Source organism: Leiobunum rupestre, chromosome 3 (genome assembly GCF_980474605.1).
Source record: "Leiobunum rupestre chromosome 3, qqLeiRupe1.1.hap1, whole genome shotgun sequence".
Classification (NCBI taxonomy): domain Eukaryota; kingdom Metazoa; phylum Arthropoda; class Arachnida; order Opiliones; family Sclerosomatidae; genus Leiobunum; species Leiobunum rupestre.
In genome coordinates, this window is record NC_143386.1 from 3,423,850 (window position 1) to 3,439,019 (window position 15,170).

The following is a 15,170-nucleotide window of genomic DNA, read 5'->3' on the forward strand; positions in this document are numbered from 1 at the left end:
ATGAAACGTCTCACCAAAATATAAATATTTTTATCTTTAATTTCACGAGTTTTTCAGATAGATTAAATATTGACCTAAATTTTGTAAATATAGAGAAAAGACCTATGTAAACTAAAAAAATGGCACAAACGGGATCTAGACACGGTAAAGTTTAGCAGCGACTCAAATTGACTGGAACCAAAGTGCAATTGACAACGACATGACTGGCACCGATGTGGCACAGGCACCAACATAACTCGCACCAAAGCGACCTAGGCAACCACATACTTGGCACCGAAATGACCTTAATACCCATATACCTGGCATTGAAGTGACATTCACCGAAATAACTGGCCAGATTTGACCTTAATACCCACAAACCTGGCCACGATGAAACCTAGACACTGACAGAAGTGACAGCGAACTGACCTGAATACCCACATAGCTGGAGGCAAACTGACCTACACTCCGACATAGCTGGTAGCGAAGTAACATAGTCACCCACATAACTGGACCGAAGCGACCAAGACATCCACCAAACTGGTACTTAACTGACTTTTATACCCTCATACCTGGAACTGAAGTGACCTAGACATCGACATGACTGGCACCGAAATGATCTAAACACCCCAATACTTGGTACCGAAATGATCTAAACACTCCAATACTTGGTACCGAAGTGATCTAGACACTGACATAACTGGCAGCGAAGTAAAAGAGACACCGACATAACTGGCCTCAATATCGATATAACGGCAGTACAGTGACAGACTTTAGATTTGGATTTATGGGAATCAAGATGTCTAACCAATGGATTGACTAATATATAAACTAGATATTTTGGACATGAAAGCTTTAATATGAGTGTTTCCTGAACCTCAAAGAAATGTAGTCCGAGTGTTCGCACTCTTTGTAGTTTTTATCGCGCTTTCTTTAACAGCACCGGTTGTCGTAATTCGTTTAGCAGTGATGCCAGGTCGCGAAAATGAAATTTTCCTTATCGACCCTGAAAATTTCCCTTTTTGGACTAGAATTTTCCTAGTTTTATTAAACACTAAAAACAATGATATTCGGCTTTATAACAATTACTTGGGACGTTGTAAGGCAAAAATAACAAATGTCCCGAAGAAAATATTACTTTTATTTTCATCTCGCAATGACATACGTGGACAATTTTAGCAAAAATAAATTTTAACAAGTTTTCCGTCAATGAATGAGCCGGCGTGAAACGCTTCGCGCGCCATTCATCTCTGACAAAAGATCCATAGATTCGTAGATAGTTCGGAAATGGTCTGACTGTCGTTAAAACTGGTTTCGAAAGAAAAATTGGCAACGATTCTCTCTCCCGATGAAGTATCTTAGCTCCACTCTTGTCTGAAACATTCGCAAGCGCTGGAGTAATACAACCCCTCCTCTTAGAAAGGTAGTTCGTAAGAGACTCGACTGTGGGTTCGACGCCACCGAAACATTCGCTTCCGCACCCCCATTATAAGCATTCACTATCAGGAGGAGTTCCCCCCTTATCGCCATTTACTCCTTCACCGCACGATCAACACGGACAACGAAGTCCCGTAAAAAGTTCAAAACGAGACTAGTTCTTCGAATCGAGCTTAAGCGTGGGTGTTTCGTCTACTTCAGATTCAACCACGAAACATTTGCCCCCTCCCCTTTATTTCAAAATTCAAATCGATGAACCGATTTTCGAAGTTCGTTCGTTTGGAAAATCTCTACGAAATTTATTTTGTAAAAATTCGTTGCTTTAAATTTTTTCACAACGGCTTAGCTCATAAACTGCACGACGATAAGATTTTGGGTTCGATTGCAGCTTCGTACTGGACGATAAGTTACTTTTTTAAGAGAAGAAAACGTGTGTTAAAAAGAGACCTTAAATCGTTTCGAAAATGTTGATGGCTTCTCCCCTTGGTCTACGGGTCCCAATCATTCCTTAACCGAGCCCAATCACCCCTTTATACCGTCATAGCGTATCCAACCGCACCTCTTTTCCTTATTTGCATAAAGGGGGGTAGTTATCGAGACTGGATTTTCTCTCTCGTTTTCGACAGCTGGAACAACTTAACCTCGTATTAAGGCTAAGAGCTACGACGGTGGATTATAAACGGAGATATTGAATAATACCAATAAGTATGACACTTCAGGTTGATTTAATGGTCACTTTCCAACCGAACTTTTTTACGACACTGATAATCTGATTAATATCTTCAACCTGTAGTTTGGACTTGCAACTTAATTACCGTCCTTGGTAAATACTTTTGGTTAAAAATTTTAGCCTGACATCTGAGATCACGTTCTGGAGTAACGACTCACGAGAATACTTTACCTTGGTTTAAGCTCACGCGCCAAACCCACTTAGGCTCGTGGCACCGGAAAAACTTATTAATTTATATTATTTAAGCGTATTTATCGGAAACCAGATATTCGGCTTAGGCGGATGTCTTGCATATTTTAGACAGTAGGGGTTTCTGCGCTCATAAAACATCTTGTTTGCGCAATCACCATGAAAATCAGTTTCGTTGTAAATATCGTTAATTGTTGCCTTCTATCAACCATCCTTTGGCAAGCAATCTGTCACCGACCTGCCAAATTCACTTGACTTGGGACTGGAGAAATCCCCCTTCTCTGTACGAACCTAGGTTCACTGGTAAACAGCATCTCGCCCTCCGGGCATTCACCGATAAACTCCAGCCATCCATAATTGCCATCACAGAGACGCGTCCCAAGGCTTACCGCCGTCGTCGCCTTCGCCGTACGGACTCGTCTCCCGCTACTTTTCTCCTCCCGTTTATGTGAACGTTTTCTCTTCACCGTCCGTGGCTTTTCAAGTTTCAACTTCTATTCAATCTGAAACCTCAGGATTTTCGTCGCCGCTGGATTCGACTAAAACGTTTTCCAACACCGACTATTTCCCACCAAACCCTATTCATCACGTTATTACGGCACAATACGCGACCAATTATCACCAAGAATTTTCAACTACCGCCACGGCTCCCAATTGTGAATTATCGGCTTATCTTTCAGAAGCGATGGTTATTTCTTCAGAGTAAACTCGACGTTTGTCTTCACGACAAACAACTCTATGCCCGACCAACCTTCTACATCACCCGTGTCCGCCGCTACTAATTCCACGGAAAATCCTCCGACTACTACAACGTCATCTTGGGCTGATATCACCGCTGGTGATAACAACCTGTCGCCTTCTACCGTTTCAAATGAAACTCAACAGACCGCTCATACGTACACTTTCAACCGCTCCACTCAAAGACCAAACCCCAATGAAGGGGAATCGCCATCCGTTCGACCCAGAAAAACGCAACTGTGAACAGGGCCGGCACGTGGTGTTCGGCTCGTGTGGGTAGTTGGCCGGTAGGGGGGAGAGCCTCTCAAGAAAATATAAAGAGGAAATTGAGGAATGAATAATAAACAGGATAATTTTATAGGTAAACCAATTGGCAAGCCAAAATATACCTCTCCGCGGAAGAGTTTTTAATTTTTAGTGAAGAGTAACTGTATCCGTGGTTCTGCGGTAGAACGCTCACCTGTCGTGCAAGAGGGCTCGGGTTCGAATCCCAGCCGATAAAAAATGACAAAAAGAGGGCGCTTTTGGAAAAAGCTTTTCCCTGATTCTAAGAAACTGGGTACGCAGTGATTACGCTTTGCCCCGAAAATGCGTTCGCAGGCCTGACAGACAGACCCACAGACAGACAGTCAGACACGGTGGTTGTATAACCCCTCCTAGGATACAAAGTCCCCTCGGAGAGATAAAACTACAAAATAAAATTGTTTAAATTATTATTTATTATCACATAATTTTTTTAATTATCAAATTTAGTACAAAACCTTATTTGCGCAAAGCAAAAATTTTGCTGCGCTTTGCGTATATGAACTTACTTTCGATTTCTAGCACCCACTACTCGCTACTTTCATATCTTCTAAATCGAGAAGTTAGGAGGGGCTTCCGTTTAAATTAGCAACGATCTGAGGTTATATTACTAAAAAGCAATTAACAAGCGATAATTATGCAACATTGCGCTTTATGGCTGTGTCCGTTATCTTCCAGGCAGGCCGTGATAGAATAGAACTAAAACGAAGTTATATTTTACCCACTTGGAATTTACCGTGTGGGTAGTGCTTCCCACTATACCCACACCTTCCGCCGGCCCTGAGTCCGTGAAGGATTATTTGGTTGCCATCTCGTCTGTAGTTCCCCCGAAGAATATAACTGATGTATACCGCCAAAACGGTTTCATCTACATATTTTTTTCGGACGCGTGTTGGGCCCGTCAGTTGATAGCCGACGTCCTAAATTTTCGAAATGCGTTGCTGGAATGTCTCATTATTGGTATTGCACCGAAAAGGGTGATGTTGTCTAACGTTAACCCCCTCATAGAAGATACGATGATAATGTCGATGCTATCGCGTTATAGCGTAGTGCAACGCGCAGTACGTACCATCCCCGCCGCTGTCACTCGCCCCGGGTTGAAGCACATCAAAAGCGCTCGGCGTGAAGTATCCGTTCTCTTCGACTCGGATGACGCTTTTCGCGCTCTTCCTGATTTTTTCACCGTCTTTATTAACCAGGAGATTTATTGTTCCTGTGAATAATCCGGTTCGCTGCGTAGCTTGCGATGAAACCGGCCACGTCCTTCGGAACTGTAAACGCGCTTCGTCTAAAGACAACTCCACCGTACCTACCTAAAAATCCGCCTCAACCGCGGTAAGCTGCTCTTCTACCTCCGATTCTACTACGACAAAAACTGTCACTTCAACTTCAATCACGTCCCTACGATTGTTTCATCCGTCTCAGGCGTTACTTAAACTCGTCCGGCGGAGTGCCTATCCTCCACAACTGGCGCGACCTCGACTCCCGCAAAGTCTCGTGAATCCTCGCTTGATCGCGCGACCGCCTCGCTCAAAAAATCGACCGTAGCTTCAGAGTCTGACTCGGTTGTTTCGTCTCAATTATTTTAATTAAAATTAAAATTTCATACCGGGCGGGATTGAACCGGGATTACGTTTTTAGTAAATAACTCTGAATTACGGAGATATCTTTAAGGGCCGTCTCGAGTAATTAATACCCCTAGGGACAGTTCTTCCGAGGAGAGGTATATTTTGGCTTGTCAACTTGTTCCGATTGCTTTTATTGTAATTATGGGAGCTTCAGTCACGCTTTCAGGGGGGGCTTCCTCCCTGGTGCACCACTGAAAGAAAAAACTATATGAACACTATTAAACACATTGTACACTTGAATTTTTTTGAGAATCAAAGAGAATAAAAAGTGCTCAGAAAAAAATTTATGAATTGAGTGAAAATATTTCAAATGTCAAAGAATAAGAGGAAGGGTGAAAATTTACTACAGGCCAAAACCCATAGCTACCCAAATATTTGAGAAAAAAAGGAAAAACATTTATAACTTGATACTGCAATTCATTTACAATTTAATCAGCTAAGAAATTTTGTGCCATTAAACAATTAAAGTTGTGACAAAATAACAAAACACAAATTACAAATTAAATTAGAAAATTCAAGTTAAAAATTAAGTCTTTTAAACAAAACTTTTGTCTGTATAAAATTTGCTATTATTATCTCTAGTAAATAATCTTTAGGAAAAAATAAGTTGTCAACAAAAAAATTAATGTATGTTTCTCATTGAGAAAAAAATGAATTTATAAATAAATTTATGGAGCCCTTTTGGAAATATTCTAAATTAAAAGTAGTACAAAATATTTTAATTTATTTTTTTTTACATTTAATAGTTTTTAACAAATTGTATCACACTCAACAATATAATATTGTAAAATATTAAAATAATTTTTCGAAATAACAGGTATCTAAAAAAAAATTGATTTCAATAGCAGTTATATTTGCTCCTAAAAGGATAACTCTTTTATTCTAGAATAGCGTGCAAAACTGAATGTGAAATGTTTTACCAGTTTTAGGACAATGACTCCAATTGTGTAGTAGGTTTGAAGATGACCTAAGGCTCTATTTTTTTTAAGAACCCATCACGTCGAGACGAGGAGGCGCGCTAATCGTACAGGTCCAAGTACGTAGCAAGGGCCTTCCGGAACTGAGCACGGCCCGGAATGTTAAAATATATATTGAAAATTATGTACTTATCCACTTTAATTTTAAAAACACCCAAGGATTCTTATTTTGAATTTGTTTCAAAAGTCACGTATCTCGACTCTTGCTCTCAGGTAGCGATATTGTTTACCTAAGAGTCTATACTATCACATATTTTATTTCTTAAGTTCATCTGCTTTTTGATTACACAACGTAAGACACAGTCATCGTCTATGTGCAACAGTATCAAGAAAAGTCAATGTGGACTAACTTCACAACAAAGTACGAGAACAGAGGGTTAGAATCTCAGCCAATACATATTCTTTATGCACCGGACGTACCTGAACTCTCTTTTTGGTCTACTACATCAGTTCAATTATCATCCTATGCGACCCATACTATCTTGTAACCCTTCAGGTTCATTTTCCCCCGTATACTTATTTTTTCTGTGTGTTATTTACTTTTGTAATTACATTTTTCCCCGCACTCTGACTACCGATTCTCAAAACCCCCCGAGTCAGACCAATCTGGTCTTGAACATATTGTTTAGTATTAATTTAATCAATTTTAATGAATATTCTTGACCCCTCGTAACGTACCATATACCAAACGTCGTATAATTTTAAGATCTAATACATAAAAAATACCCCCGTGAGTTAGAAATAATTAAAATTAACCCGTTCTCTTAAAATAAATTATAAACTAAATCAATGCCTTCAGCAAAGCTAAAATTAATCCCTCGATAATTAAAGTGTTTTCTCTCGGTCACAAGACCATGGTGCAGTACATTCCGCAAACTTTCCCCGCCCAGGTTTTTCCTAAAACTTTCTGAACTAGACCGATAGTGTCCCCTCAGCTAACAGCGATCCCATGTAAAACTTATCATGTTCGCGAGCCTCTGACCCACTACCAGGTAGTGATAACCCAAGAAAAAGCGCTCGTTTTCCAAGGCCGTCGCCACAGGGTCAAGAGGGCGCCCGGACGTTTCCGCTTGGAGACAGAAAATCAGGAACCTCGAGACTCTCTAGCATTCTCCCCCCCCCCCCCCCCCGCAACCCCAGCCGACCTTTCGTAAATCGGACAACGTCACCACCGCATGACTAGACACGAGTCTTAAATACACCAATGACCTAGGTAAAATGGGAGGTCACCAGTTGCTTTTTGTTTCAACTCCGCCCCCCAATAATCGGAACAAAACCAGGAGACAGAGCCCCAAAAGGACAGAATATTGGATTCTCAATAAGACGGAAGAAGTTGATTTCTCTCGACAGACCAGATGAACTTCCGGAGCCCAAGTCCGGAATGACCGTCCGCTAAATCCATGCGCGGTCTTGCACATCAGTCCCCACAAGCCACCACTGATGGAACTGAATCTCCGAATAGTCAACCAGAGCCGTTTCATGAGTCCCCTCGAACGAATTAATGATCACCGATCTTCCGATGATCCCGAGAGTCAGCATCCGACGATATGAGATCCGATCCCTCGCCTAACCAGAAGTTCTAGATCGAAACCCGAAGTACCTACGCCGCTTGTAAGAAGTTCGTCGTCGTCATCCGGACTCCCATACCGTAATCGAGACGAACGGACAGTTTGGAACTGTCATCGCGAAACAAGAAATCCCCAATCGAGCCCCTTCAAGAAAACGCGTGTGCGTGTGTCTTGCGTAATCCGGAAGTCATAACCCAGAAGTTTAGCCTGGAATCCCGTAAACGAAGAGCAGCCACGAAGAAAATCTAGTGATAAGTACCAAATTTCATTCCCCCCCCCCCCCCCCGTAGAATACCCAGGGTCAAGTCTGAAATAACTGTTTAAACGTAGAGAGAAAATTTCTAAGAAAGGTGCTACCCCTCGCTATTGTCCGAGGAAGGGTTAAAATAGACCCCCCGAGTTCGAGAGCTCATATCCACTTTGTATCGTTGTCCTGTTAAGAATAAATTTTGCCATTCGAGTTTTTCCCCTCACTGTAGTATTTTTGTTAAGTTTTGGAGTTTTTAGAATTAACTGTAGTCAGCCATAATTGTAGTGTTTCATTTTAATTGTAGTTGTCAGAGTTTAGTGTATATTGTTTATTTTATTTCCCCCCGCTGATCCTATTGAGAATCTTAAGAGAAACCAATTAGTCAAGAGTCTTTTAGTTTTTTTGTCTCTAGTGTGCATGTTGACTTGAGCCTAATGGTTTGGTGTTAATGATCTGAGCAAAATTTCAACGCTAAATGTAGCAAGAATATACTTGGTTAATATATTTATATAACCCTATAGAAAAGACAGTTTCTCTAAACAAAAGTACATCTAATTTTAACAGAAAACTAACTGAAAACTTACTATAAACTAATGTTACCCCCTGTGGCGCCATATGGCGAGAAGTTTTTTTTTGTTGTGTCCTTTTTTTTATATATTTCCTTAATTAAAATGCCCTCAATCGAGGATGAAAAATTATTAGTGTGAAGTGTTTTTTTTTTGTATTATCCAATTAATCTTTTTTTTTCTCTCTAATAAAAACTGAAACCCCGCATAACGGGATAAAAATGAAACAAATCGATCTCTCCTAGTAATAATAAACGTAAATAACCATAAGTAAGCCAACAAGAAAATTCAAAAATAAAGTTAGTTACCATTAAGCCCCTATAAACATAATTAAATGTTTATCAAATTTAAATAAAATAAACAAATTAAAACCCCTAGTTAAAATAAAACCTATAAAATCATAATCATAAATATTAAATTGTTTCGTTTTTTAAATGTTAAGTCTATGTTTTTTGTTGTGTTATGTATCCCATTTATGAATGTTTATGGAAATAAGACTGTTTTTCGTTTTGTGTGCCCCATACTCTTATATTTTATAAAATTCCCGTAGTGTACATTAAGTTTAATCAAAAATCCCCAATTGATTAAAAATCCTTTAATACACTTAATTAGCCCCTACGATACTTGGTATGTCATATGTGGTATGGTTAGAAAGCCCCAGATAAATCCCAGAAGATAGATATAATTTTAAATTTCTAAATATTAAAATTAAATTAAAAAACCCCATAAACGGAAAAGTTTATTTTAAACCCGTAATTTAGCGAATCTATTCTATTCATTGTCCCACCTTAGTGTTACTTTCTCCAAGATAGACAATCCGGCGCCCAGAAAAATAGAAAATCCACCCAGAAGGTCAAATTGCACCATGAGTCGACAGTTCGAACAGGAAAGAGCGTCCGAACTTTCCCCCCTTTTTCCATGCAAACTATGTAGCGGCCGACCTCACCCCTGCCTTACAGTGTGAAAGGTCATATTCGGCTCTGGAAAAATCCCTCAAATTTAGTAGCCAAGGACGAAAGTCATCCAAAAGGGGTAGAAACAGAGACCCCTCCGATATAATAACCACGCCTTCCAAACCCCGAGAAACCATAACTGCAAGTAAAATCCAGTACCAAGCCTACACTTCCGACACCCGACTTTTCCACCCCCTCTAGACGGAAGAACAACAAAACCAGAGAACGCAAAAGAAACAGGAAGAGATTCTAACAGGAAGAGTTCCGAAACATAAGCGGAACTAGAAGAGATCCCCAAACCAGTCCGGGCTTAGGCCGCGATATCCCAAGAACGTAGTCCCCGATGTCCCAATAAAAAATGCATAATGCACAACCCAAAAGAGGCGAAAGGCCCATCGCGTTTAATTTGAAATGAATCCCTAAATCCAAGAACATTTTCCCCGGTGTGGAAAAACTATCAGCAGATCGAGTCAACCAAAGGCACCCCTCCAATCCAAAAGTCGTCGAAGTATCATCCCACTGGCAAAGGACATTCCTGGGTTACACTTAAGGCGGGTTTATAAGCGAGCGAAAAGCCGAAGCTGTTTGTAGAATCTGAAACTTTTTCGTCGGCGCCGGCTCTCGCGTAAGCGTTTACAAAGAAGCGAGAGCCGATTTCCTACTTGCTGTAGCAGACAGCTTACGCCGAATTCCGACGCTGGCGGCATCAAACTCCGTTTGATATTCTCGCGTGTTTTTCAGAAGTCTCGGCTCTCGTTTGAAATCACGTGGTCGTATTTAACCAATAATAAGGCAACCCTTTCTATGACCTACGTGGATTTCTTTAATTTTTTTATTTAATTTATTTATCTTTTTTAAAATTAGCAATTTTCGTTTTTGAAGCCATAATAAAAAAATTGCATTCAGCACGACAATATTTTAACTTTCTTTCGTAGCCGCCATTAACACTAAACCAACCACGTGATCACGTCAAGTTGAGCAACGTGCTCAGCACGACAAGCGCTTTTGTAAACAATAGCTTACTGCGCAGAGGCAGATTCCGAAAGCTTTTTCCGATAGCGTCGATCAGCTTTCGGCTTCATGCACAAGCTTCTTTGGATTTTCTCGCTCCTTTATAAACCCGCGTGTGTCTTGCGTAATCCGGAACTCCGTAACCTGGAAGCTCCCGTCACCCGGAAACCCGTAAATCGAAGAGCAGCCACAAAGAAATAAAGTTGTCCACGTCGCTTTGCAGTAACCCGATATTCGAGACATCAAGAAACAGAGCCAGCGAAGAGAAGACAACATCCCCTGACAGCGAAAACCGTAACGTTGAAAATTTCCTTGAAAAACCTCCCCTCACTATCCCCTAAGACGAAAAAACTACGTTTAGGACTATACGCTAATCCCCTAAAATCCTGTTAAATCAATACTCCCCAATAATTCCTTCAATACCAAGTTAGAGTGTTCTGCCAATATCCTGTCCCGAGAACGAAAATAACGAGAAAAGCCCCGTGTCGAGAGTCCCGAACAATACCCCTTTATTCCAACCAGTATAAAAGCCAAACCCCCAACCCCAAAAGTATCTTAACAGATTTTTTTTGCACCACCACGTTAGTATAATTTTGAGCTCTCCCCGATAAATAGTAGTATAATATTAAATTTAAGCGCCTAACGCAAGTTATTTCTCTATTTTATTTAATCGCCCCCATTTTAAGTGTATAACCATTCTCATGGCTGCCAGGTATCCCGAGGATACGCCAGATTTAAGTAAGAAGAGATCCCATTTTTAACCTTATCGTTTATATTGTGTATTATTATTATTTTTTTCAAGACATTTCAATCGAGAGTTTCATTGAGTATCCTAATAAAGACATTTCAATCGAGAGTTTCATTGAGTATCCTAATTACTGTCCGTTATCATCATCTTTCTTTTACTTATTATCACTAACGCACTGCAACGTATCGTAAATAATAATCGATATAGGCGCGGGGCGGAAGGGGTAATACAAAGTATTATAAAATAGTGAGGCCTATGCGACCAATGTAAAATTCCCATACAAACAGTGAAGAAAAATTTTACTTTTGGATATCAGCTAGCTAGGTAACATATAATTGCATAGCATTAGCTTACAAGACTCAAGAGTGACAGAATCAGATAGCAAGGCTAAGCCTAAGCCTTCCAAACTAGCCCTAAATACGGTTAACTATTTTTTTTAAAATAAAGATAAGTTGCAACAATTACTCAAAAGATAATCTATCATCTCGTAAAATAACAAAGAAATGTTGTATTTACCTTTCGAACAATATGAATCCGAAAACCACATTCTGGTCCTATAAAGTGGCAGCCTTCTCTCGCTTTGTTCTTACAGTTAAAACCGTTAAAGAAATTGGAAAAGACCACTAATGAATCAACAACATCTGTAAAAGGTTATTTGCGTCAGTGCCTACGTTATTCACAAAGTAGACCTGATCACTAGATAAAATAAGCTTCGTGCGCGCAGCGCAGATGGCGATACTGTCGTTTTAGCCAAAAATCTAATCGGTGCCTTGTCAGCCATTCGATTAAGCGTTCTAGTTTGTTATCCGATTTCTATGCGATTACTATGCATTTTTCTTCCTCATTACTTTGCTATTAATTTTTATGATCGGGCAACACTTCTCGATGTCGCATATCTAGTCTATCGCCACATTTCAAGTTTTAGCGTTCGCCAGAAGTCTCTTTTGTTATTTATTTTAACAAGTGTTCATTACTACAGCAGAAATTTACAAGTAATTTATATTTTATATTGTTTTATCCTGGACTATGTTAGTTTTCGTTTTAATTTATTCCTTGAGAACTTTGAGCTAAAACCTAAGTATAGTTTTTAAATCTTATCATATCCTGGAAAATGCTTATATTTTGTAATACAGTAGGACTAAGAAAAAATGTAAATTCATTAATTTAGTCTTATACTAAGAGAAAGCATAATTAGTCCCAATATCCGTATTTTACACATTAGCATACTTCAAATACTAAACATAAGATTAATAATTTATTTTAATAAAGCTAAGCTTTCCCCAAAGCGTTGCTTTTTTTATTTTATATTATTTGTATATTGACCGGGAAGCTGCAACCTGCTTATGCGGAATCATCCTGTGATTGATATATTTCTCAAACAACGGTTCGCATACCAGCGTCAATCTGCCAGAACGAAAATTCGGAAACGTACATTTTTGGCTACGGTAGGGAACGCAAAGAAAAAAAAGGATGTTGGACTAAACTAAAGAAACATGAGTTAACAGTTATATGCCCATTTTATCTCTTATAGTAATTTTCCCCGTTAAAAATCATCAGCGTAAGTAGACAAAAAAAATTGATCAATTGTCAGTCGTTTTTCTGCGGCTAAAAAGGTTTTAGAACTTAAGATACTGATAAAACTGCTGTGGAAATTTGACAAAATTATGTTTTCTCGTTAGTGACATATAAACTCAAGAGTATAAAATTTACCTTCAGTAACAACTTTTAACCTTTAATTATATAGGTGTGCTAAATTTGTTTCTGAAAGAAGTGATTAACTGAAAACTTGACAAGAGAAGAAATTAAAGTTTGAAAACGTAAATAAACAAAATGTCAGAACTGATAACTAAGAAGATAACGAAACCCTACAAATGCGATCTTTGTAGTTATTCAACTGCATCGAGGGGAAATCTGAATGTGCACAGAAAAAAACACACGGGTGAGAAACCCTACAAATGCGATCAGTGTAGTTTTTCATCTATCCACTCAGGCTCACTGATTTCACACAAAAGAAAACACACGGGTGAGAAACCCTACAATTGCGATCATTGTAGTTATTCAACAGCGCATAAAGGAAATCTGAATGTGCACAGAAAAAAACACACGGGTGAGAAACCTCACAAATGCGATCAGTGTAGTTATTCCTCTTCCAGAAAAGACCATTTTATTCAACACATAAAAACACACACGGGTGAGAAACCCTACAAATGCGATCAGTGTGGTTATTCTGCTACCCAATCAAGCACACTGATTTCACACAAAAGAACACACACGGGCGAGAAACCTTACAAATGCGATCAATGTAGGTTTTCAACTACCCACTCAAGCACACTGATTTCACACAAAAGAACACACACGGGTGAGAAACCCTACAAATGCGATCATTGTAGTTATTCAGCAGCATATAAAGGAACTCTGCTTCTTCACGAAAGAACACACACGGGCGAGAAACCTTACAAATGCGATGAATGTAGTTATTCAGCTACCCAATCAGGCGCACTGATTTCACACAAAAGAACACACATGAGTGGGAAACTGTATAAAAACGATCAATATACCTTCATACCCACATCGACAACTAATATATCGAACCATAAAATAACACATTTAAGTGAGCAACCATATAGATGTTCGGAATGCGACTACTGGTGCAGGCTGAAATCGGATTTAATCCGCCATGAAAGGTTACGACATAACCAGGACAAGGTGCGAAATTGCAGTGAGACTTCCACTACGAAAGCGCCCGTCAAAGTTGACAATCAAAATTCTTCTACTCCCAGGAAACTAAGTGAAACCGATCTTATTTCCGCCATCAGCCCCACCCAAGATTGTCTATCTCAAACACTGCCTCAAGCAGATATATTTAGCTTTCCGTGTCCCGAAGAAGGAGTCAAGAGTTGCTCGGTACGATTACGTCGATGGACTATTAAAGAAATCAAAGCTTTCACCGAAAAGCCCGACCCTTGCGCTGTTGCCAAAGTTGAAACTGTCACCGACGTTAAATTCGATATCAGGCGCATCAAAGCAGAAACTGTGGACTTCACAATATCCATTCCGTCAATCGTGAACCGAGAATATTTGGATCTGCCAGAACGTAACGACGTTGTCTCAAATTGCCATAGCAACTTCATTAAGACAGAATTCCACGACGAAGACGAAAGTTTAGAAATTAAGATGGAAATCAATAACTTATGAGCTTCAAGTTGTTGCTATACGAAAAAATGGAGAAGCATTTTAAGTTTATTTCGTCCTTGAATTGTATCTTGTAGTTGATGTTTTCGTATTATTTCGATTCAAATTTTCTTGGTATTTCAATGAACTCACGATTTATGCCAAATAACGGTTAATTATAAGTTATTCAATCTTAATAATACTTCTTAATAATTTTGCAGCAGGGCCTAGAAGCATTGGGGGTTATTTTATTGCAAAATGTGCAATAAAGATGTGTGTACTGTTTACTTGCGTTTGTCGTATTAATTTTTAATAAATGTTTTTGTTCATAGGTCTAATAGTTTTCGTTTTTTTTTGCATATTTCAATTTCCAATATCGGTTCTTGCTTCTAATACGGCGATAGTATGAAATTTTTATTCTTTTATAGAATTCATCGATTGTTTCTTAGTTAACCTATTGACAATTGTTCATATTAAGTTTTCTATATACTTAAAAGGGACGTGGTATTCATTTTATGTTTATTTAAATAAATAAAACACCGTTCTTTTTCACAAAATGTTTACGATCGTTCTGATATCTTTAGTTAAAATTCACTTATTTTAGTGTAATTTGAAATTGAAAACGTCCTTTTGTGGTTTACTGGTTACAACAAATTAAAAAAATTGGTATTTTAACTGATCTAACTGCGTCCTTGTGGTAAGATGTCTGTAAACAAACGTTTTTCGTTTGAATATGTTATGGGTAAACAAACATCTTCACTGCACCAACCTTTGACGATTTAGTCAAAAAATATTGCATTTCGCACCGTGCACTTAAAATGTCTAATTTCATTTTATGACAAATGTAAAACACCGGCGCGCACTTGTGCATATACATAAGATAAAAGAAAATCAAAAAATAAAACCTTTTGCGCAGCTTAAA

The 15,170-nt window shown here is 38.9% G+C and overlaps 2 protein-coding genes across 4 annotated transcripts in view; both read left to right on the forward strand.

The window, feature by feature from the left end:
• Positions 1-14,586, forward strand: part of LOC149949112 (uncharacterized) — a 300,220-nt gene extending 285,634 nt beyond the window's left edge. The window contains exon 3 of the transcript XR_016479801.1: positions 14,470-14,586. The gene's annotated coding sequence lies outside the window, so the exon portion shown is untranslated. The remainder of the gene's footprint in view (positions 1-14,469) is intronic.
• The window catches only part of LOC149949114 (uncharacterized), a 256,112-nt gene extending 241,526 nt beyond the window's left edge, over positions 1-14,586 (forward strand). The window contains exons 1-3 of one of the 3 annotated variants that reach the window (XM_090167675.1): positions 11,917-12,069; positions 12,822-13,193; positions 13,278-14,586. In XM_090167675.1, the coding sequence (XP_090023801.1) occupies positions 12,908-13,193; positions 13,278-14,272 (1,281 nt within the window). In that variant the 5' untranslated portion in view covers positions 11,917-12,069; positions 12,822-12,907 and the 3' untranslated portion in view covers positions 14,273-14,586. Of the gene's footprint in view, positions 1-11,916; positions 12,070-12,821 lie in introns of those variants that run through there. The other 2 variants (XM_090167673.1, XM_090167674.1) reach the window with 2 other exon arrangements.
• Positions 14,587-15,170: the final 584 nt, after the last annotated feature.